General features: G+C 37.5%; 1 protein-coding gene across 12 annotated transcripts in view; it reads right to left on the reverse strand.

Annotated features, from left to right (window-relative positions):
• The window catches only part of G2E3 (G2/M-phase specific E3 ubiquitin protein ligase), a 65,612-nt gene that overhangs the window by 38,878 nt on the left and 3,416 nt on the right, over positions 1 to 23,318 (reverse strand). For 9 of the 12 annotated variants that reach the window (XR_002174119.3, XR_002174118.3, XM_019924101.3 and 6 more), the window contains one exon: positions 3,680 to 3,720. Coding sequence is in view for 8 of the 12 variants with exons in the window: in XM_019924101.3 (XP_019779660.1) it covers positions 3,680 to 3,720 (41 nt within the window). In the remaining 4 variants the exon portion in view is untranslated. Of the gene's footprint in view, positions 1 to 3,679; positions 3,721 to 11,281; positions 11,391 to 23,318 lie in introns of those variants that run through there. The other 3 variants (XM_019924100.3, XM_019924102.3, XM_073800593.1) reach the window with 2 other exon arrangements.

Consider the following 23,318-nt stretch of genomic DNA (forward strand, 5'->3'; position numbering starts at 1 on the left):
GAACAAGTATTCCAAGATCATTCCATGGGTAAAGAATAGACTCTTTAACAAATGGGGCTGGGACAATTGGATAGCCACATGCAAGATAATAAATTAAATCCCTATCTCATACCTTATACAGAAATTAATTCAAAATAGATCAAAGACTTAAACATAAGAGCCGAAACTATAAAACTCTTTCTTAGAAGAAAATGCAGGGGTAAATCTTCAAAACGCTGGTTTGGGAATGGTTTTTCAGATATCACATGACACCAAAAGCAAAAGTAATAATAGATAAATTGGACTTCATCAAAGTTTAAAATTTTTGTGCATCAAAGAACACCATCAACAAAGTGAAAAGATAATCTACAGAATGGTTAAATATACTTGGAAATCATATACCTTTTAAGGGTCTAGTGTCCAGAATATATAAGTATTACAACCCAACAATAAACACACAACTCAATTTTAAAACGGGACAAAGGATCTGAATAAACATTTCTCCAAGGAAGATATAAAATAGCCAATAAGCACATTAAAAGATGCTTAATATCATCAGTCATCAGGGAAATGCAAATCCCACAATGAGATACCACTTCACACCCACTAAGATGGCTACAATAAAAATGTCAGATAATAACAAATGCTGGCAAGGAGCTGGTGAAATCAGAACCCTCATATACTGCTAGCTGAAATGTAAAATGGTACAGCCACTTTGGAAAATAGTCAGCAGTTCCTCAAAAAGTTAAACACAGTTACCATGTGATATAACAATTCCATTCCTGAGTATATATAATACCAAAGAATTAAAAACAGATGTTCAAATACTTGTACACTAATGTTCACAGTAGCACTGTTCACAATAGCCAAAAAGGAAAACAAATCAAATTTCCATCAATGGATGGCTGAATGGGTAAACAAAATATACCATATCCATACAATGGAGTATCTTTCAGCTATAAAAAGCAATGAAATACCGATACATGCTACAACACGGATGAGCCTAGAAACATTATGCTAAATCTAAGAATACAAGCACAAAAGGTCACATATTATATGATTCCATTTATACAATAGATTGCGTTATCCAAAATAGGTAAATCCACAGAGACAGACAAAAAGCAGGCTGGTAGTCTCCACGGGTTGAGGACAGGGGAAATGAGAAGTGATTGCCTAATGGACAGAGTTTTCTTTTGGGGGGATGATAATGTTTTGGAACTAGATAGTGGTAACGGTTGCACAACACTGTGAATGTATGAAGTGCCATCAAATTGTACCCTTCAAAATAGTTAAGATGATGAATTCTATTGATATGTTATATGTATTTTACCACAATAATAAAAAAAATTTTTTTAAGGCAAATTGTAGAGTCAGGGAGATCTGAGTTAAGACTTGGCTCCACACTCTTGCTGTGTAACCTTGAACAAGTCACATAAACACTTTATCGTTCCAGTTCCTCATCTTAAAAATAATACGGGCTTCCCTGGTGGCGCAGTGGTTGAGAGTCCGCCTGCCGATGCAGGGGACACGGGTTCGTGCTCCGGCCTGGGAAGAACCCACATGCCGCGGAGCGGCTGGGCCCGTGAGCCATGGCCACTGAGCCTGCGCGTCCAGAGCCTGTGCTCCGCAATGGGAGAGGCCACAACAGTGAGAGGCCCACGTACCGCAAAAAAAAAAAATAAGGACAACAGCAGCACCTACCTCAAACTATGCCTTAATGAGGATTAAATGAGAGAGTATACAGCAATATAATTAAAAGGGTATGGCACACAGATAGAACTGAGTGTTAGTACTATAATTACCAATCCTTTCTATCTTATGATATTTACCTGTTCAGCAAATTTCTAATACCATACTAATAAAACAATAAGAAAATCACTAGCTGCAAAGACTCTGAGCATCTCAAGGCGGCAAACCAATAAAAGATGAAATGAACGTGAATCTAAGTTACTGCGTGGAGCAGAAACTCCCTATCTGTCCAATCTCCCCTAACCAATCCACGTTAAACTGTAACTTGACCAAGTAATAAACGTTTACTGTATTAACCATTAAAACTTCAGGGTTTACCTATTGCAGCAGCTAATCATATTTACCTTAACTAATACATGTAATCAAGAATGGATGTTATGTGTTGAAAATATACTGTATCTGTTAATAGGCTACTCAGAAAATAGACTGCAGGACTGGAAAGAAACAGCGTGAGCTAATACTTAGTATTGTGAAACATCCCCCCATATTTGTCCTCCCTCACTCCAGCTTAATAAGCAGTAACTGAAAGGCCCTTCCCTCAATCTTTTAAAAGGTTTCGGATCCCCTTCCTCCCCCATACAGAGTACCTGACCACATCAATTGCAGCAAACTGCCATTTGTTTATTGGACCTCTTACACCAGCAGCTCCTGTCTTAACTTCTTCATCCCCAGTGCCTATACTTTCAGCTGTAAGTGTGCATGCAGCTATCAAGAGGAAGAGGAATACAAGGAATTAGCTGAGATTATGTAAGAGGAGTCCTTAAGGTGAATGCTGGATGGAGCTGCATCTGCTATATGCTGTGGACCTGTGCTTTCCATCTGTTCTCCTCCTCCCTTTGCCCAGTACCGAGACCCTTGGACACAGAACAGACTAGGTTTCAGGCATGCATTTTTATAAGTAGGTTACCTTTTATTTATTTATTTTATTTGTACTTTATTTATTTCTTTTATTTGTACTTTGCTGTTGTTTAATTTTAATGTTTAAAATTCAGTAAAATTGTTCTGACTTCATTATATTTATTAAGACCATCTTCTATTATACTCCAGCAAATGATACTGGTTATGTTACAATAATAAAATGAACATATTCATGTAAGTAAAAAACTGAGTCAATCTTAAAAAAAATATTAAGTAAATAACAGTAATAGGTAGTATTTCCATTTGGCAAATATGTGAAGGTAGTCCATGAATTACTAAGTTTCAGAACTATTAGCACAGTTGATAGAAGTCTGTAGGTAAAAGCAGGAAAGCAAAGTAGAGGAGGTTTAAGAGCACAAATTTCCATATCCAACATGATATGGAGTTATCAGATACTCTATAAGTGAGAGTCAAGATACAGAGTTTTAACTGTAATACTTTGAGAGGGAATCAAAAAATAAATTTTATAAAGGGTAGATCAGGGAGAAGTAGTGGCAAAGGAGTATAAAGTAACAATTTAAAATTTCCATCTTCCATAGTAGCTAATCAATATGTACTGTTTATAACTAATAAATGAAAACAACTAAAAGCAAAGGTCTGCATCTGTTTGAGAAGACTGCTGTGAGCGCTAACAGGCAAGTTTTCCTTTTCATGTTAAACTTTCATATGCTGTTTAAACTGTTCTCATCTGCATTTTATCTTTTGTAAGAAGAAAAAAATCACACAAAAAGGTAAAAAAATCATATTTATTAAATAAGTAATACTGTTTTATTCAGATACAAACCATACTTGATAAATACACAGAGAATACAAATAATATTCGGCAAATTATCCTTTTCTAGCAGATTTTTGTTGAAATGAATACACACAGCATTTTATTTTAGTATACAGAAACATGAACTAAGAATATCAGGAAATTCATTCCTATTGTTTGAGTACCAGTCTAAAAAGATTTATTGTAATAAAAAAGCAAGAGTAAAATATCTTAACATTTTAAAATAAATTTGAAAATATTTTAAATATGGTTACTTACTGGGATTCTGTGAGCCTCCAGTTTTACTTTCATTCATTTTACTAGGAAAAATAAGAATATACAATCAGCCATTTTAATTTTAAAATTCTCAAATTATCCATTTTAATTAGATTTAGGCAGTATATGATTACAAATACGTTGCATCATTTCTTACTCTAGTACTTAATTTCCTCACCTTTCCAAATCTAAGACCAGTAATTCTCAACAAGGGTGGTAAATTCTGGAGACAGTGTTGAAATTGGAGGGAATGTTTTTTAGTTATCAAAAAGATTAAGATGACTACTGGCATTTATATTGGAAAGGAGCCAGGACTGCAGGACATACCAGGAACAGAGACCTACACTTTCTAATTTCTAGCAGTTTCACAAATCTATTGAAGAAAATTCCATAAACACACGATAACAGTCCTTCACCTAGAGTAAACATAAACATTTTAACTTATAAATAATATTTAGTTAGTATCCCAACAACACAGATTTGTATTTGAGATCCAATCTCTCCAGCTTCTAATTTCTTACCCCTCTCTCCTGTGCAGATGAATTGCAACTACTGCTTACTTTTAAGTTTACTGTAATTCAGAATAATGATTGAGTTCCAAAATATAGGTAACTTACACGGTTATAGACTAATTTTGCTTTATAAGGAAATCACAATTTCTATGAGGCTCTGTCTTCTCCTCCTCTTTCCCTTCAAACTATCGATACAAGGACCCAAGGCATCTCTCTTGGTTGCACAGTGAAATGAAGTTCTGTCCAGATCTTTATAATATATGTATAGACACCTATGCTATTTAAAGAAAGGTACCTGAAGTTTCTTACTTACTAGCCTCAGAACTCCGTACAACACAAGTGCTTTCTCATCTTTACAACAGAAGAGAATAAAAGTGAACATCAATCTCGCATGTCACAAAAAAAGTAACATAGGAATATATAAAGTACCATGCTGAAAAGGCTCCAAATATCACCGGCTACAGGATGATCATATGAACGCTCTCCAGTGCTATCGAAACGTGAATGGAAAAGGTTTTTCCTATTTGTACCAATCTAATAAGTATTCTATATAGTTTTGCAAAGTGTATTAATATACAGTATTCCACATAGACCAATGGAACAAAAATAAAGAGCCTAGAAACAGACCCAGACTTTTCCAGTCACTTGATTTTTAACAAAGGTACCAAAGCAATTCAGTGAGAAAAAGAAAAGTCTTTTCAACAAATGATGCTGGAAAAAATGGATCTCCAAATGGAAAACAAATGAACCTTGAGATTCACACTTTACACCATAAATAAAAATTAATTTCAAGTGAATCACAGACCTTACTGCAAAAGCTAAAACTATAAAAGTTTTAAAACAAAAAGTAATGCATTATACTTCATCAAAACTAAAAGCTTCCACTCATCAAAAGATACCATATAAATAAGAAAACACAAGCTTTAAATGATACATTACACAAGATGGACTTAATTGATATTTATAGGGCATTCCATCCAAAAACAACAGAATACACATTTTTCTCAAGTGCTCATGGAACATTCTCCAGGACAGATCATATCTTGGGTCACAAGTCAAGCCTTGGTAAATTTAAGAAAATTGAAATTGTTTCAAGTATCTTTTCTGACCACAACACTATGAGACTAGATATCAATTACAGGAAAAGATCTGTAAAAAATACAAACACATGGAGGCTAAACAATACACTACTTAATACCGAAGTGATCACTGAAGAAATCAAAGAGGAAATCAAAAAATACCTAGAAACAAATGACAATGGAGGCACGACGACCCAAAATCTATGGGATGCAGGAAAAGCAGTTCTGATAGGGAAGTTTATAGCAATACAATCCTATCTTAAGAAACAGGAAACAACTCGAATAAACAACCTCACCTTGCACCTAAAGCAATTAGAGAAAGAAGAACAAAAAAACCCCAAAGTTAGCAGAAGGAAAGAAATCATAAAAATCAGATCAGAAATAAATGAAAAAGAAATGAAGGAAACGATAGCAAAGATCAATAAAACTAAAATCTGGTTCTTTGAGAAGATAAACAAAATTGATAAACCATTAGCCAGACTCATCAAGAAAAAGAGTGAGAAGACTCAAGTCAATAGAATTAGAAATGAAAAAGGAGAAGTAACAACTGACACTGCAGAAATACGAAAGATCCTGAGAGATTACTACAAGCAACTCTATGCCAATAAAATGGACAACCTGGAAGAAATGGACAAATTCTTAGAAATGCACAACCTGCCAAGACTGAATCAGGAAGAAATAGAATATATGAACAGACCAATCAAAAGTACTGAAATTGAAACTGTGATTAAAAATCTTCCAACATACAAAAGCCCAGGACCAGATGGCTTCACAGGCGAATTCTATCAAACATTTAGAGAAGAGCTAACACCTATCCTTCTCAAACTCTTCCAAAATATAGCAGAGGGAGGAACACTCCCAAACTCATTCTACGAGGCCACCATCACCCTGATACCAAAACCAGACAAGGATGTCACAAAGAAAGAAAACTACAGGCCAATATCACTGATGAACATAGATGCAAAAATCCTCAACAAAATACTAGCAGACAGAATCCAACAGCACATTAAAAGGATCATACACCATGATCAAGTGGGGTTTATTCCAGGAATGCAAGGATTCTTCAATATACACAAAACAATCAATGTGATACACCATATTAACAACTTGAAGGAGAAAAACCATATGATCATCTCAATAGATGCAGAGAAAGCTTTTGACAAAATTCAACACCCATTTATGATAAAAACCCTGCAGAAAGTAGGCATAGAGGGAACTTTCCTCAACATAATAAAGGCCATATATGACAAACCCACAGCCAACATTGTCCTCAATGGTGAAAAACTGAAACCATTTCCACTAAGATCAGGAACAAGAGGTTGCCCACTCGCACCACTCTTATTCAACATAGTTTTGGAAGTTTTAGCCACAGCAATCAGAGAAGAAGAGGAAATAAAAGGAATCCAAATCGGAAAAGAAGAAGTAAAGCTGTCACTGTTTGCAGATGACATGATACTATACATAGAGAATCCTACAGATGCTACCAGAAAACTACTAGAGCTAATCAATGAATTTGGTAAAGTAGCGGGATACAAAATTCATGCACAGAAATCTCTGGCATTCCTATACACTAATGATGAAAAATCTGAATGTGAAATCAAGAAAAAACTCCTATTTACCATTGCAACAAAAAGAATAAAATATCTAGGAATAAACCCCACTAAGGTGACAAAAGACCTGTATGCAGAAAATTATAAGACCCTGATGAAAGAAATTAAAGATGATACAAATAGATGGAGAGATATACCATGTTCTTGGAGTGGAAGAATCAACATTGCGAAAATGACACTACTACCCAAAGCAATCTATAGATTCAATGCAATCCCTGTCAAACTACCACTGGCATTTTTCACAGAACTAGAACAAAAAATTTCACAATTTGTATGAAAACACAAAAGACCCCGAATAGCCAAAGCAATCTTAGAACGAAAAACGGAGCTGGAGGAATCAGGCTCCCTGACTTCAGACTATACTACAAAGCTACAGTAATCAAGACAGTATGGTACAGGCACAAAAACAGAAAGATAGATCTATGGAACAGGATAGAAAGCCCAGATATAAACCCACGCACATATGGTCACCTTATCTTTGATAAAGGAGGCAGGAATGTACAGTGGAGAAAGGACAGCCTCTTTAATAAGTGGTGCTGGGAAAACTGGACAGGTACATGTAAAAGTACGAGATTAGAACACTCCCTAACACCATACACAAAAATAAGCTCCAAATGGATTATAGGTCTAAATGTAAGGCCAGAAGCTATCAAACTCTTAGAGGAAAACATAGGCAGAACACTCTATGACATAAATCACAGCAAGATCCTTTCTGACCCACCTCCTAGAGTAATGGAAATAAAAACAAAAATAAGACCTAATGAAACTTCAAAGCTTTTGCACAGCAAAGGAAACCATAAACAAGACCAAAAGACAACCCTCAGAATGGGAGAAAATATTTGCAAATGAAGCAACTGACAAAGGATTAATCTCCAAAATTTACAAGCAGCTCATGCAGCTCAATAACAAAAAAACAAACAACCCAATCCAAAAATGGGCAGAAGACCTAAATAGACATTTCTCCAAAGAAGATATACAGACTGCCAACAAACACATGAAAGAATGCTCAACTTCATTAATCATTAGAGAAATGCAAATCAAAATTACAATGAGATATCATCTCACACCAGTCAGAATGGCCATCATCAAAAAATCTAGAAACAATAGATGCTGGAGAGGGTGTGGAGAAAAGGGAACCCTCTTGCACTGCTGATGGGAATGTAAATTGATACAGCCACTGTGGAGAACAGTATGGAGGTTCCTTAAAAAACTACAAAGAGAATTACCATATGACCCAGCAATCCCACTACTGGGCATATACCCTGAGAAAACCATAATTCAAAAAGAGTCATGTACCAAAATGTTCATTGCAGCTCTATTTACAATTGCCCGGAGATGGAAACAACCTAAGTGTCCATTATCGGATGAATGTATGAAGAAGATGTGGCACATATATACAATGGAATATTACTCAGCCATAAAAAGAAACGAAATGGAGCTATTTGTAATGAGGTGGATAGACCTAGAGTCTGTCATACAGAGTGAAGTAAGTCAGAAAGAGAAAGACAAATACCGTATGCTAACACATATATATGGAATTTAAGGAAAAAAATATGTCATGAAGAACCTAGGGGTAAGACAGGAATAAAGACACAGACCTACTAAAGAATGGACTTGAGGATATGGAGAGGGATAAGGGTAAGCTGTGACAAAGCAAGAGAGAGGCATGGACATATATACACCACCAAACGTAAGGTAGATAGCTAGTGGGAAGCAGCCGCATAGCACAGGGAGATAAGCTCCGAGCTTTGTGACCGCCAGGATGGGTGGGATAGGGAGGGTGGGAGGGAGGGAGACGCAAGAGGGAAGAGATATGGGAACATATGTATATGTATAACTGATTCACTTTGTTATAAAGCAGAAACTAACACACCATTGTAATGCAATTATACTCCAATAAAGATGTAAAAAAAAAAAAAAGTGAATTATGTATGCCACACACTGGGAGAAAATATTTGTAAAAGATGTGTCTGACAAAGACTTATACCCAGAATACATAAAGAACTTTTACAATAATATAAAGGAAACATTTAAAGAAATGGGCAAAAGACATGAACAGACACTTCATAAAGGAAGATATACAAATGGCCAATAAACAAATGAAAAGATGTTCAACATCATTAGTAATTAGGAGGATAAAAATGAAAGACTATGAAAGACTATTTTATACCTATAATAATGGCTAAGATTAAAAAGACTATCAACACGAAACATTGGACAGGATATGAAGCAACCGGGGAACTCTCATTAACTGTTGATGTGAATAATCAACAATAATCAAAATGGAATAATCATTTTGAAAAGTTTTAGTAGTTTCATAGAAGTTAAACATATATGCCCATGAACCTAGCCTTTGATGTAGGAATTTCACACCCAGGTATACATCCAAGAAAAATTAAAAAATATATAGACAAAAAACTTTATACAAAAAAGTTCATAGTAGCCACCTTCATGATACTCCAAAACTGGAAGCCTAGAAGTCCATCAACAGGAAAATGGATAAACAAACTGAAGTATATTAATAAAATGCAATACTACTTAGCAATGAAAAGGTAACAAGTGCTGCAAGATGCAACAAAACAGATGAATCTTATAAATATGCTAAGTGAAAGAAACTGTACACTCTTCTTATCCACATCATTCCATTCATATGAAGTTCTAGGATAGGCAAAACTAATCTATCATGAAAAATATTAGAACAGTGCTTGTCTCTCAAGTGGGAAGAAGACTGGAAATGACTTAAGTAAACTTTCTGAAATATCCTACTTTTGCTAAGAGGATGTAAGTAAGCAACTTTGATAGAGAGAAGAAATCTCGGTTTCTAACGGAGGTACAGAACTACAGATAAGAGCTTTCTGAACACAACATTCCTCTTCCTTTTGTAGTTTTCAAGGAAACACCCTAGGCCCACTTCGTAGCTCAGATCTGATGTTGCCTCTTTCACACACAGCCTTGGCTTCGCTTTGACCCCATTAAAACACTACTTCATTTAAATTTCACATCAATGCCACCCTTCTCCAACATGTTATAAGAAATCTATTTTACCCTTTGCTCGGTGCGAAGCCTTGTGGTTCCTCGGGTCAGGGACCTCTCTCACTGCAATGAGTCAACAAACCTAACTTTATCAGATTACAGATTTATCCCCGGTGGTTTTAGGCTGACTAGGCTAGGAGAGGTGAAAGAATACGGCAAATGTCACAAAACATAAATAATCGGTGAACCTGTTTAAAGGGTATATAGGAGTTCCTTTCACTATTCATATAACTTTTTTCTAAGTTTAAGATTATATCAAATTAGGGACTTCCCTGGTGGCGCAGTGGTTGGGAGTCCCCCTGCCAGTGCAGGGGACTCGGGTTCAGGCCCTAGTCCGGAAGGATCCCACATGCCACGGAGCGGCTGGGCCCATGTGCTACAGCTGCTCAGCCTGCGCTCTGGAGCCCGCGAGCCATAGCTGCTGGGCCTGCGTGCTGCAACTGCTGAAGCCCATGCGCCTGGAGCCTGTGCTCCACAGTGGAGGAGGCCACCACAGTGAGAAGCCCACGCACCGCAACAAAAACCCAACGCAGCCGAAAATATAAATAAATTAATTTTTTTAAAAAAGATTACATCAAATTAAAAGTTACCCTTGAGGGCTTCCCTGGTAGTGTAGTGGTTAGGAGTCCACCTGCCAATGCAGGGGACGCGGGTTCAAGCCCTGGTCTGGGAAGATCCCACATACCCTGGAGCAACTAAGCCCGTGCACCACAACTACTGAGTCTGGGCTCTAGAGCCCGAGAGCCACAACTACGGAGCCCACGCACCTAGAGCCCGTACTCCGCAACAAGAGAAGCCACCGCAATGAGAAGCCCGCACACCACAATGAAGAGTAGCCCCCGCTCTCCACAACTAGAGAAAGCCTGTGCACAGCAACAAAGACCCATAGCAGCCAAAAATCAATAAATTATATTAATTAATTAAAAGAAAAAAAAAGTTATCCCCGAATCAGATAATGTTCTAAAGATATTACAAAATTCATATTTTTGACTAGTTCACATCAGCTTTCTTACTAATCCACAGCATCTGAAATAAAACTTTTGTTGCTAAATCCTGGTGATGAATTTCTTTATTTCAATCAACAGTCTCCAAAACAAAACTTCAGGAAAAAAAAAACTCACATATTTTTAGTTGGATTTTATCATTTTTTTTCTTTCCAGTACATGAATTTTAAGACTTCCTAAGTGGAAGAAGGAAAACAATGCTAGGTAAGTATATATCTCAATAACAGCCCAAGTCTTAACAACAGTCTTGGTCTTAGAAATAATATCAAAGCATTCCCCTCTTCCTTGAGAAATCATTAATAATTTAATGAAGAAAGCTCCAGGAAGCCACTATCAAGAGGTATTCTGAGTCTCTTGCACTGCTTACCTCCACTTGGTCAGTGACACGCAGTTTGATACTCCTCCCCCTTCAAAAGGTGGAGCCTGATTTCCTTCTCCTTGACTGTGGCTGTGCTTAGTAACTTCCACCAAAAAGCCTGGCAGAAATGACAAAGTGTAACTAGGTCATAAAAGGCATTATAACTTCCTCCTTGCTCTCTGTCATGATCACCTGCATTGGTGGAAGCTGGCTGCCACGTCATTAATGCTTTCTTTTAAGGTTCTCCTTGGAGATGTCTACTTGGCAAAGAACTGAGGCATTTACCCATGTCACACGAGTGAGCCGTTTTAGAAGTAAATTGTCCAACCCCACTCAGGCCTTCATAAGACTGCAGCCTGGCTGACAGCCTGAGAGCAACTTCATGGGACACCCCAAGGCTAAGCTGCTCCCGAATTTCTGACCCACAGAAACTGTCAGATAATAAATGTCTGTTGTTTTAAGGCACCAAGTTTTGGAGTGATTTGTTACACAGCAATAGATAACTAACACAATAAAGTAAGCCAAACTCCCTCTCATTCTAGCTGGGTGGCTGTTCTAACAGTTTTTTTGGTAGGATCCTTAGGATTTTCAATAAATAAGGTCATGTCATCTGCAAACAGACATTTTTACTTCCTCTTTTCCGACATGGATGCCTTTTTCTTGCCTGGCTGCCCTGGCTAGGACTTCCAGTACTATACTGAATAGGAGTGGAGAGAGTGGGTACCCTATCTTGTTCCTGATCTTGCAGGAAAAGTTTTCAACCTTTTACTGTTGAGTATGATGTTAGCTGTGGGCTTGTCATGTACAGCCCTTATAATGTTGAGGTACATCCCTTCTATACCCAATTTGTTGAGAATTTTTATCATGAAGGGATGTTAAATTTTGTTAAACGTTTGTCCTGCACCTTTTGAGATGACTTTGATTTTTATTTCTCCTTCCATTAGTGTGCACACAGGGATAAATCCTGGTTGATCATGATGTATGATCCTTCTAATGTGCTGCTGAATTTAGTTTGCTAGTGTTTTGCTGAGAATTTCTGCATCTATACTCATCAGGGATATTGGCCTATAGTTTTCTTTTCTTGTAGTGCCTTTAGCTGGCTTTGGTATCAGGGTAATGTTGGCCTCAAAAAATGAGCTTGGGAGTTGAACATACACTTCAGAAAAGAAATAGGACATCACCAACAAGCAAATGAAAGAAGGAACACTGAAAAATTCTCAAAAACGTAGGGATTAAAAAAAAAATGTAGGGATTAAACAACACAATCTTAAACAAGAAAAAGAGGGAAGAAAAAAACCACAGGGAAATTAGAAAATACTTAGAGACCAATGAAAATGAGAACATAACATACTAAAAATCTACAGTATACAGCGAAAAGTGATCAGAGGGAAATTTATATCTGTAATGTAGACACTGAAATAGAAGATCCCAAATCAATAACTTAACTTTATACCTCAAGGAGCTAGAAAAAGAAGAGCAAACTAAAACCAAACCTAGTAGAAGGAAGGAATTCATAAAGATTAGAGTGGAGATAAATGTAAAGAAAAGAAAAACAAGAGAGTAAAATCAAAAGTTGGTTCCTTAAAAAGATGAACTAAATTGACAAACCTTTAGCTAGACTAGTCATTTGACAAAATCCAACACTCTTTCATGATAAAAAATACTCATCAATCTAGGAATAGAAGGCAACTTCCTCAGCATGATAAAGAGCATCTTTGAAAAACCCAGCTAACATCAAACTCAATGGTGAAAAACTGAAAACTTTCCACATAAGATCCAGAGCAAAACAATGATGTTCACTCTCACCATATCTATTCAACATTGTACTTGAAGTTCTAGCCAGAACAATTAGGCAAGAAAAGAAATAAAAGGCATCCAAACTTAAAGCAAGAAGCAGCTCTTCTTGCAGAAGCCATGATCTTATATGCAGGAAATCCTAATGAATTCATAAAACACTGTGAGTTAATATACAAATTCAGCAAAGTGGCAGGATGCAAGGTCAACACACAAAAAATCAGACAAATTTCTACACGATAGCAAAGAACAATCCATAAAGAAAATTAAGAAATCCATTTCGTTTACAATACCATCAAAAAGAATGAACTACTTAGGAATAGATGTAACAAAGAGGTGCAAGAATTTGTACACTGAAAGCCATTAAATATTGCAAAAAGAAATTAAAGAACCCAAATAAATGGAAAGAACTCTGTTCATGGTTGAAAGACTTAATATTGTTAAGATGGCCATACTCCCCAAAGCAATCTACAGATTCAATGTAATCCTTATCAAAATCCAATGGCCATTTTTGTAGAAATGGAAAACCTGATCCTAAAGTTCATAAGAAATTACAAGAGACCTTGAATAGTCAAAACAATGTAAGAAGAAAAAGTTGAATGAATCATACTCCCCAATTTGAAAACTTACTACAAAACTACAGTAATTTAAAAAAGGTGGGATGGGACTGGCATAAGGAAAAACATAGAGAAAAAGTTAAGAGTCAAGAAATAAACGCATACATATACGATCAATTAATTTTCAACAAGGATGTCAAAACCATTCAATGGAGAAAGAAGAGTCTCCTCAACAAATGGTGCTGTGACAAGTGGGCAGCCTCATGTAAAGGAATAAAGTTGGACCTCTACCTCACACTAGATACAAAAATTAACTCAAAATGGATCCAAGATTTAGTATGTAAGAGTCAAAACTATAAAAATCTTAAAAGAAAACATAGTATTATGTAAATCTTCATGACCCTGGATTTGGCAACAGTTCCTTATGTATGACACCAAAATCATAGCAGCAAATAAATAAATAAGCTGGACTACGTAATCAAGACAGTGAAAACACAATCCCCAAAATGGAAGAAAATATTTGAAAATCATATACTTGATAAGGATCTAATATCCAGAATATGTAAGAAACTATTAGAATTCAACAACAAAAAGACAAATAACAGAACTTAAAAATAGGGAAAGGATCTGAATAGACATTTCTCCAAAGAAAATATTTAAATGGTCAACAAGCACATGAAAAAATGCTCAACATCATTACTCCTGAGGGATATGCAAATGAAAACAACAATGAGAATACCACTTGATGCCTGCTAAGGTGATGATAATTTTTTAAAAAAAGGAAAATAAGCACTGCAAAGGATATGGAGAAATTGGAACCCTCATACATTGCTAATGGGAATGTAAAATGGTACAGCTACTATGGACCAACAGTTTGGCAGTTGCTCAACACATCAGAGAGTTGCCACATCACCCAACAATCACACTAAGTACAGGTATTCCCCACTTGTCGAAAGTTCCCTTTATGCCACTTCACTTTTACAAAAGGCCTATGTTAATACCTGTTTTTGCTAACCAAAGAAATCAAAAAAAAGATTTTCACCTTTATAAAAAAAGATAATTACTTCTTCACTCTATGCCATTTCAGCCTACAAAAGGTTCCACAGGAATGTTCTACTTTCAGATGGCTGCGGAAACCTGTACTTACTGAAAAGATTTGAAAACAGGTATTCAAACAAAAACTTGTACAAAGATGTTCATAACAGCATATTCACAATAGTTAAAAAACTGATACAACTCATCTGTCAACTGATTAACAGATATACAAAATGTGGTATATCCATACAATAGAATATTATTCTGCTATTAAAAAATATGTAGTACTGATTTATGCGACAACATGGATGAACCTAAAAACATACTAAGTAAAAGAAGCCAGAAACAAAGGTCAGATATTTTATAATCACACTTATATGAAATATCTAGAATAGGTAAATCCATAGAGACATAAAGCAGATTTGTGGTTTCTAGGGATGGCAAAATGGGAAATGCGAAGTGACTGCCTAATGGGTATGAGTTTTCCTTTTGGGGTGATGAAAATGTTTTGGAACTAGATAGAGGTGATGGTTGCCCAACACTGTGAATGTACTAAATGGCACTGAATTGTATACTTCAAAATGGTTAATTTTATGAATGTGAATTTTATTACAATAAAAAAGTTAAATGGACATCTACCATATGATGCAACCAAGAGAAATAAAGGCATATGTTCACTGTACACAAATGTCCATAGCTGCTTTACCTGTAATAGCCAAAAACATAAACAACCTAAATGCCCATCAACAGACAACTGATAAAACAAATTGTGAAATATTCATATAATGAAATACAATTACTAAAACCCACTGAACTATATACTCTTAAAATGGGTTAATTTTATTCTATACTATTATATTACCAGACAGATGTTTAAAAGTTAACAACCACCATTAAAAAATAAAAATATTTATTTAAATTAAAAGGAAAAGTACCAGGTAAGAAGCTTGTAAGTCACCCCTCCATCCTAACAGCAAGAGCTGAAAAGACTGAAAAACCAACAACACTTCTTGGATCTGTAAGAAGGGAGGACACAGCAAGCCACTGCCTCCAAGACTGAAGAGAAAGGTGAATACAGGGAGTCACAGCTTACCTGAGCAGTTACCAGCTGAAACTGCTGTTGGATCCAGCACTGCAGTGGGAAAACCTGAACTATAATTGACTAATTGATTGCTGGAGGCTCAGTGTGGAAAACTTTGAGAATTAAAAACTCAAGGGGCATCCAATCATGGGGCCTCTCACAATACTGTGAGATTTATCACCAGGAACTCGAGGGTCCACAGTAAATATCAGAGAAAAATCCCCTTGTGATTTTGGCAAGGGGAGGGGAAAAGGTGCCATTTTGAAATACATCAAAGCACTCTGTTCTTCTTAATAAGGCCTGCCCTCAAGAGAAACTAGTTAACCAGAGCCTAAGCTGCTGGGGTATTATCAGAGCCTAAGTGACCCAGGAAAAGGAAACACCCAACTCCAGCATAATGTAGCCATCCCACATAAGAGGGGAGAAAAAAGCTGAGATACTTGTAAACTTCAAAGTCCAGAGGCATAGGCTCACAAAAAGACTGAGACTTAAATCACAGGACTATAAAACACTTCCCCTTCTTCCACACCTTGCCAACATGGTACTAATGGCTTATTTACAACAATTCCTTTTACTCAGTACCTCATGTCTGGCTATCAAGAAAAAACCTACAAGACATATCAAAGAGCAAAAAGCACAATTTGAAAAGGCAGAGCAAACATCAGAACCAAACATGGCAGGGATGTTGGATTTATCAGAACAGGAATTTGAAATTATGATTAATATGCTAAGGGCACTAATGGATAAAGTAGACAATACACAAGACCAGACAGGCAATGTAAGAAGAGAAATGGAAATTCTAAGAAAGAAATGCTAGAGATCAAAAATACTAATGGAAATGAAGAATTGTTTGATAGGATTACTAGTAGATGGGACAAGGCTGAGGAGAGACCTCTGAACTTAAAGATAACTCGACAGAAACGTTGAAAACTAAAAAGCAAAGAGGACAAAAACTGAAAAAAACAACAGAATATCCAAGGACTGTAAGACAACCACAGACAGTGTAACAAAAGTGTTCTAGGAATACCAGAAGAGAGAAAGGAACAGGAGAAATATTTGAAACAATAACAAATTAATGTCAGGCACCAAACCACAGATCCAGAAAGTTCCAGAAAACCAAGCAGGATAACTGCCAAAAAACTACACCTAGGTCTATCATTTCAAACTACAGAAAATCAATGGTAAAGAAAAAAATTCTGAAAAAAGCTACAGGGGAAAAAAAATCTTACCTATAGAGGAACAAAGGCAGGAATTACATCCAACTTCTCAGAAACAATGCAAGCAAAAAGAGAGTGGAGTGAAATATTTAAAGCATTGGGGGGTGGGAGGGAGGAGAAAAACCAACCCAGAGTTCTGTATCCTGTGAAATTACCTTTCAGAAATGTAAGAGAAATAAAGACTTCCTCAAACAAAAACTGATGGAATATTTTGCCAGTAGACCTGCCTTGCGAGAAATGTTAAATGTTCTTGAGAGAGAAAGAAAATGATACAGATCAGAAATTCAGATCTACATAAAGTATCAGGCAAAGAATAAGTAAAGGTAAAATAAACTGTTTTTTTTTTTATTCTTAATGAGTTAATAGTCTATTCAAAATAACAATAGCACCAATGTATTTGATTATGTATTAGTTGTGTACTGCAAACTCTAGGGCAACCACTAAAAAAAGTTAAAAGAGTATAACTGATATCTTAAGGAGAGAAAATCATATAAAATGCTCAGTTAAAATCACAAAAAGCAGGGACTTCCCTGGTTGTCCAGTGGTAAAGAATCCGCCTTCAAATGCAGGGGACACAGGTTCGATCCCTTGTCGGGGAACTAAGATCCCACATGCCGCGGGGCAACTAAGCCCATGCACACCACAACCACTGAGCATGCGCACCTCAACTAGAGAGCCCAGGTACCGCAACCTATAGAACCCACACGCTCTGGAGCCCGTGCACCACAACTAGAGAGAGAAAACCCACAGGCCACAACTAGAGAGAAGCCCACACACTGCAACGAAGAGCCCACGTGCCGCAACAACAAAAAAAGATTCTTGGGCTTCCCTGGTGGCGCAGTGGTTGAGAGTCCGCCTGCCGATGCAGGGGACACGGGTTCGTGCCCCAGTCCGGGAAGATCCCACATGCCACAGAGCGGCTGGTCCCGTGAGCCATGGCCACTGGGCCTGCGTGTCCGGAGCCTGTGCTCCGCCATGGGAGAGGCCACAGCAGTGAGAGGCCCGCATACCGCAAAAAAAAAAAAAAAAAAAAAGATCCTGCATGCTGCAACAAAGATCCCACATGCCACAACGAAGACCCAATGCAGCCAAAAATAAATAAATAAATAAAAATAAATAAATGAAAAGACAGATCCTGTTTAAAAAAAAATTATGAAAGACAGAAAAAGAGTAGAGACAGATATAGGAACAAAGAACAAGGGTAACAAATAGAAAACAGTAACAAATATGGTAGTTATTAATCTAACTATATCAATAATCATTTTGAACGTCAATGGTCTAAATGCACCAATTAAAAGACAGATTTAGGGCTTCCCTGGTGGCGCAGTGGCTGAGAGTCCGCCTGCCGATGCAGGGGACACAGATTCGTGCCCCGGTCCGGGAAGATCCCACATGCCGCGGAGCGGCTGGGCCCGTGAGCCATGGCCGCTGAGCCTGCGCGTCCAGAGCCTGTGCTCCGGCAACGGGAGAGGCCACAACAGTGAGAGGCCCGCGTAGTGCAAAAAAAAAAAAAAAAGTAAAAGACAGATTTAAAGACGAAGATCTACTAGAGAATGGACTTGAGGATTCGGGGAGGGGGAAGGGTAAGCTGGGACAAAGTGAGAGAGTGGCATGGACATATATACAGCATCAAATGTAAAACCGATAGCTAGTGGGAAGCAGCCGCATAGCACAGGGAGATCAGCTCGGTGCTTTGTGACCACCTAGAGGGGTGGGATAGGGAGGGTGGGAGGGAGGGAGACACAAGAGGGAAGAGATATGGGGATATATGTATAACTGATTCACTTATAAAGCAGAAAGTAACACACCATTGTAAAGCAATTATACTCCAATAAATATGTTAAAAAAAAAAAAGATTTGTCAGAGTAGATAAAAAAATAAGACCTAACTATATGTTGTCTCAAGATGTCCACTTTATACATAGATTAAAAGTAAACAGATGGAGAAAATATACCATGCTAACATTAATCAAAAGAAAGCAGGAGTAGCTATATTAATTTCAGAAACAGCAGACTTCAAAGTAAGGAAATTTATCAGGAATAAAGAAGGACATTACATAATGATAAAGGGGACAATTTCCCAAGAAGGTATAAAATACTTAACATGTATGTACCTAACAACAGAATGTTAAAATATATGAGGCAAAAACTAATAGAACTGCAAAGAGAGGCAGATGAATACACAGCCATAGTTGGAGGCCTCAACATCCCCTCTATCAGAAATGGATAGATCTAGCACAAAGAAAATCAGTAAGGACACTGCTGAACTCAGCATCATCAATCAACTAGATATAATGGTCTACTTCATCCAACAACAACAGAATACATTCTTCTCAAGCTTACATGAACATTCACCATGAGAGACCACATTCTAGGCCATAAGACAGACCTTAACAAATTTAAAAGAATAGAAATCATACATTGTCTGCCTCCAGACCACAACAGAATTAAAGTAGAAATCAATAACAGAAGGATAACTGGAAAATTCCCAAATATATGGAGATGAAATAACACAAGGGTCAAAGAAATCTTAAGAGAAAACACAAAATATCTTGAACTAAATGAAGATGAAAATACAGTTATCAAAATTTTGGGGGATCCTGTGGAAGTAATGCTTAGAGGCAAATTTATAGCATTAAATGCATATATTAGAAAAGAAGATATAAAATCAATCAGCTGGGCTTCCCTGGTGGCGCAGTGGTTGAGAGTCCGCCTGCCGATACAGGGGACATGGGTTCGTGCCCCGATCCGGGAAGATCCCACATGCCGCGGAGCGGCTGGGCCCGTGAGCCATGGCCGCTGAGCCTGCGCGTCCGGAGCCTGTGCTCTGCAATGGGAGAGGCCACAACAGTGAGAGGCCCGCGTACCGCAAAAAAAAAAAAAAAAAAAAAAGAAATCAATCAGCTAAGTTTCTACCTTAGGAAACTAGAAAAAGAAGAGCAAATTAAATCCAAATTAAGAAGAAAAGAAGTAAAAAGAATTAGAGCAGAAGTCAATGAAAATGAAAATAAGAAATCAATAGAGAAAAATCAACAAGACCAAATGCTGGTTCTATAGAAAGATCAGTAAACCTCCAGCCAAGCTAAGAAAAAATGAGGACACAACTTCTGAATATCAAAAACAAAAAAAATGATATCACTCGCTTACATGTGGAATCTAAAAAAATGGTACAAATGAACCTATTTACAAAAAAGAAATAGAATCACAAATGTAGAAAACAAACATATGGTTACCAAGGGGGAAGGGGGGAAGGGATAAATTGGGAGCTTGAGATTGACATATACCCACTTCTACATATAAAATAGATAATAAGAACCTACTGTATAGCACAGGGAACTCTACTCGGTACTCTGTAATGACCTACATGGGAATAGAATCTAAAAAAGAGTGGATATATGTATAACTTATCCACTTTGCCGTACAGCAGAAACTAACACAACATTGTAAATCAACTATACTCCAAAAGAAATTAATTTGAAAAAAGTGGTATCACTACAGATCCTATGGATATTAAAAGTACTGGACCCTGGCGGTCCAGTAGTTAGGACTCCGTGCTTCCACTGCAGGGCCACCGGTTCCATCCCTGGTTGGGGAACTAAGATCCCATAAACTGCGCAGCATGGCCAAAAAAAAAACAACAAAAAGTATAATAAAGGAATACTGTAAACAACTCCCCGCCCACAAATTTGATAATCTATATAAAATGGACCAATTCCTTGAAAGACACATTTTTTGCCAAAATTCACACAATGAAAATAAACAATCTGAATATATCTGCATCAAAGAAACTGAATCAATAATTAATAATCTTTCAAAACAGAGAGCACTAGGCCCAGATGGGTTCACTGGAAAATTCTACCAAACATTTAAGGAAGAAATTACACCAATTCTCTATGACCTCTTTAGAAGATAGAAGGAGAGGGACTACTTCCTAACTCATTCCATTAGGCCAGCATTCCCCTAATACCAAAACCGGACAAAAACATCACAAGAAAAAAAAAAAAAACAATCACAGATCATATCTCTCAGGAACATAGATGCCACAATAAAATATTAGCAAATCAAATTCAACAATGTATAAAAAGAATTATATACCACGACCAAGCAGGATTTACCTCAGTTACGCAATCAGGCACCTTGGTGTTTACCCGAAGGCGGTAAAAACTTATGTCCACATCAAAACCTTCACACATGTTTACAGCATCTTTATTCATAATTGCCAAAACCTGGAAGCACCTAAGATGTCCTTCAGTAGATGAACAGATAAACAAACTATGGTACACCCAGACAATGAAATATTATTCAGTGCTAAGAAAAAAAAAAGCTATCAAGCCATGAAAAGACAAGGAGGAAACCTAAATGCATATTACTAAGTTAAAGAAGCCAATCTGAAAAGGCTACATACTGTATGATTCCACCTATATGATATTCTGGAAGAGGCAAAACTATGGAGACAGTAAAAAGATCAGTGGGCAAAGGAGGGATTAGTAGGTGAAGCACATACGATTTTTAGAACAGTGAAAATACTGTGTATGATACCATAATAATAGATATATGTCATCATTCATTTGTCCAAACCCATAGAATGTATAACACCCAGAGTGAACTAGAATTTAAACTATAGACTTTGAGTGATTACCTTGTGTCAATGTAAGCTCATCAGTTATAACAAATGTACCACCCTAGCGTGGGATGTTGATAATGGGAGAGGTTATGCATGTGTGGGGGTGGGGTACACGGGAAATCTCTACCATCTTCCCCTCAATTTTGCTGTGAACCTAAAACTGCTCCTTTAAAAATATACTCCTTCTTATTAGCAAAGCAGAAATGGAGACAAAGATGTAGAGGACAAACATATGGACACCAAGGGGGGGAAAGAAAGGGGGTGGGATGAATTGGGACATCGGGATTGCGATAAATACACTATTGATACTATTTATAAAATAGATAACTAATGAGAACCCACTGTACAGCTCAGGGAACTCTACTCAATGCTCTGTGGAGACCTAAATGGGAAGGAACTCCAAAAAAGAGGGGATATACGTATACATATAGCTGATTCACTTTGTTGTATGGCAGAAGCTAGCACACATTATAAAGCAACTATACTCCTATATATATATATTTTGTGTGTGTGTGTGGTACGTGGGGCTCTCACTGTTGTGGCCCCTCCCGTTGCGGAGCACAAGCTCCGGACGCGCAGGCTCAGCGGCCATGGCTCACAGGCCCAGCCGCTCCGCGGCATGTGGGATCTTCCCGAACCGGGGCACGAACCCATGTCCCCTGCATCGGCAGGCGGACTCTCAACCACTGCGCCACTAGGGAAGCCCTCCAATAAATATTAATTAAAAAAAAAAAGTTGAAAACCCTAATTAGTTAATACAGTTATGAATAAACTTTTCTATCCATCTTTTTTTTTTTTTTTTCGGTACGTGGGCCTCTCACTGTTGTGGCCTCTCCCGTTGCGGACCACAGGCTCAGCGGCCATGGCTCACGGGCCTAACCGCTCTGCGGCCTGTGGGATCTTCCCAGACCGGGACACGAACCCGTGTCCCCTGCATCGGCAGGCGGACTTTCAACCACTGCGCCACCAGGGAAGCCCTAAACTTTTTTGCTTCATGTAAAATGTGTTTATAAAAAAATATTCAAAAGTTATATGTTTTGTCTTAAAAAATAAAAAATAAAAATATAGTCTTAAGAAAAAGTAAAAGCAAGTATAAGTTTATATTGACTTACTTTATAGCTAGTCCTCCAGAAATAGGTTTTCCCTCCCTCCCTCTCTATATATTGGCTCCCTATGCCCACTATTCATGTTTCTTCATCATTCCGTTGTCATCTCAGCACATAAAGACCTTTCCAGCTTGGTTACCAATAGTTTCTTGGTATCACAATTCCAAATTCAAGAAGAAACAATGTGAATGGTTTAGCCTGCATCAGATATTCAGCTCTGATTCAAATACATGGTGCTACTTTGGCTGGAGAAGGTATGTGGGATGAGAGCATATTAGGATCATCTGCTCCTTAGTCCAACCCCTTACCTACTGCCCACTGGTCCTTAGAATGATGTGCCTACAACGTTGGCAGGTTTTTAAAGAAAAGGTTGTGGGCAAGGAGGTCAGGTAACCGTCTTAACTGTTCAAACTGAAAAGGAAAGGCAAACTTTTCTGGTTTTAATTTCCCAATATTTCCTTAATTTAGAATTGAATTAATGTTGGGACTTCCCTGACAGTCCAGTGGTTAAGACTCCGTACTTCCACTGCAGGGGGTGCGGGTTCGACCCCTGGTCAGGGAACTAAGATCCCGCATGCTGTGTGGCGTGGCCAAAACAAACAAACAAACAACAACAAAAAATAGAGAGAGAGA

The sequence above is a fragment of the Tursiops truncatus genome, chromosome 2 (assembly GCF_011762595.2).
Source record: "Tursiops truncatus isolate mTurTru1 chromosome 2, mTurTru1.mat.Y, whole genome shotgun sequence".
NCBI lineage: Eukaryota > Metazoa > Chordata > Mammalia > Artiodactyla > Delphinidae > Tursiops > Tursiops truncatus.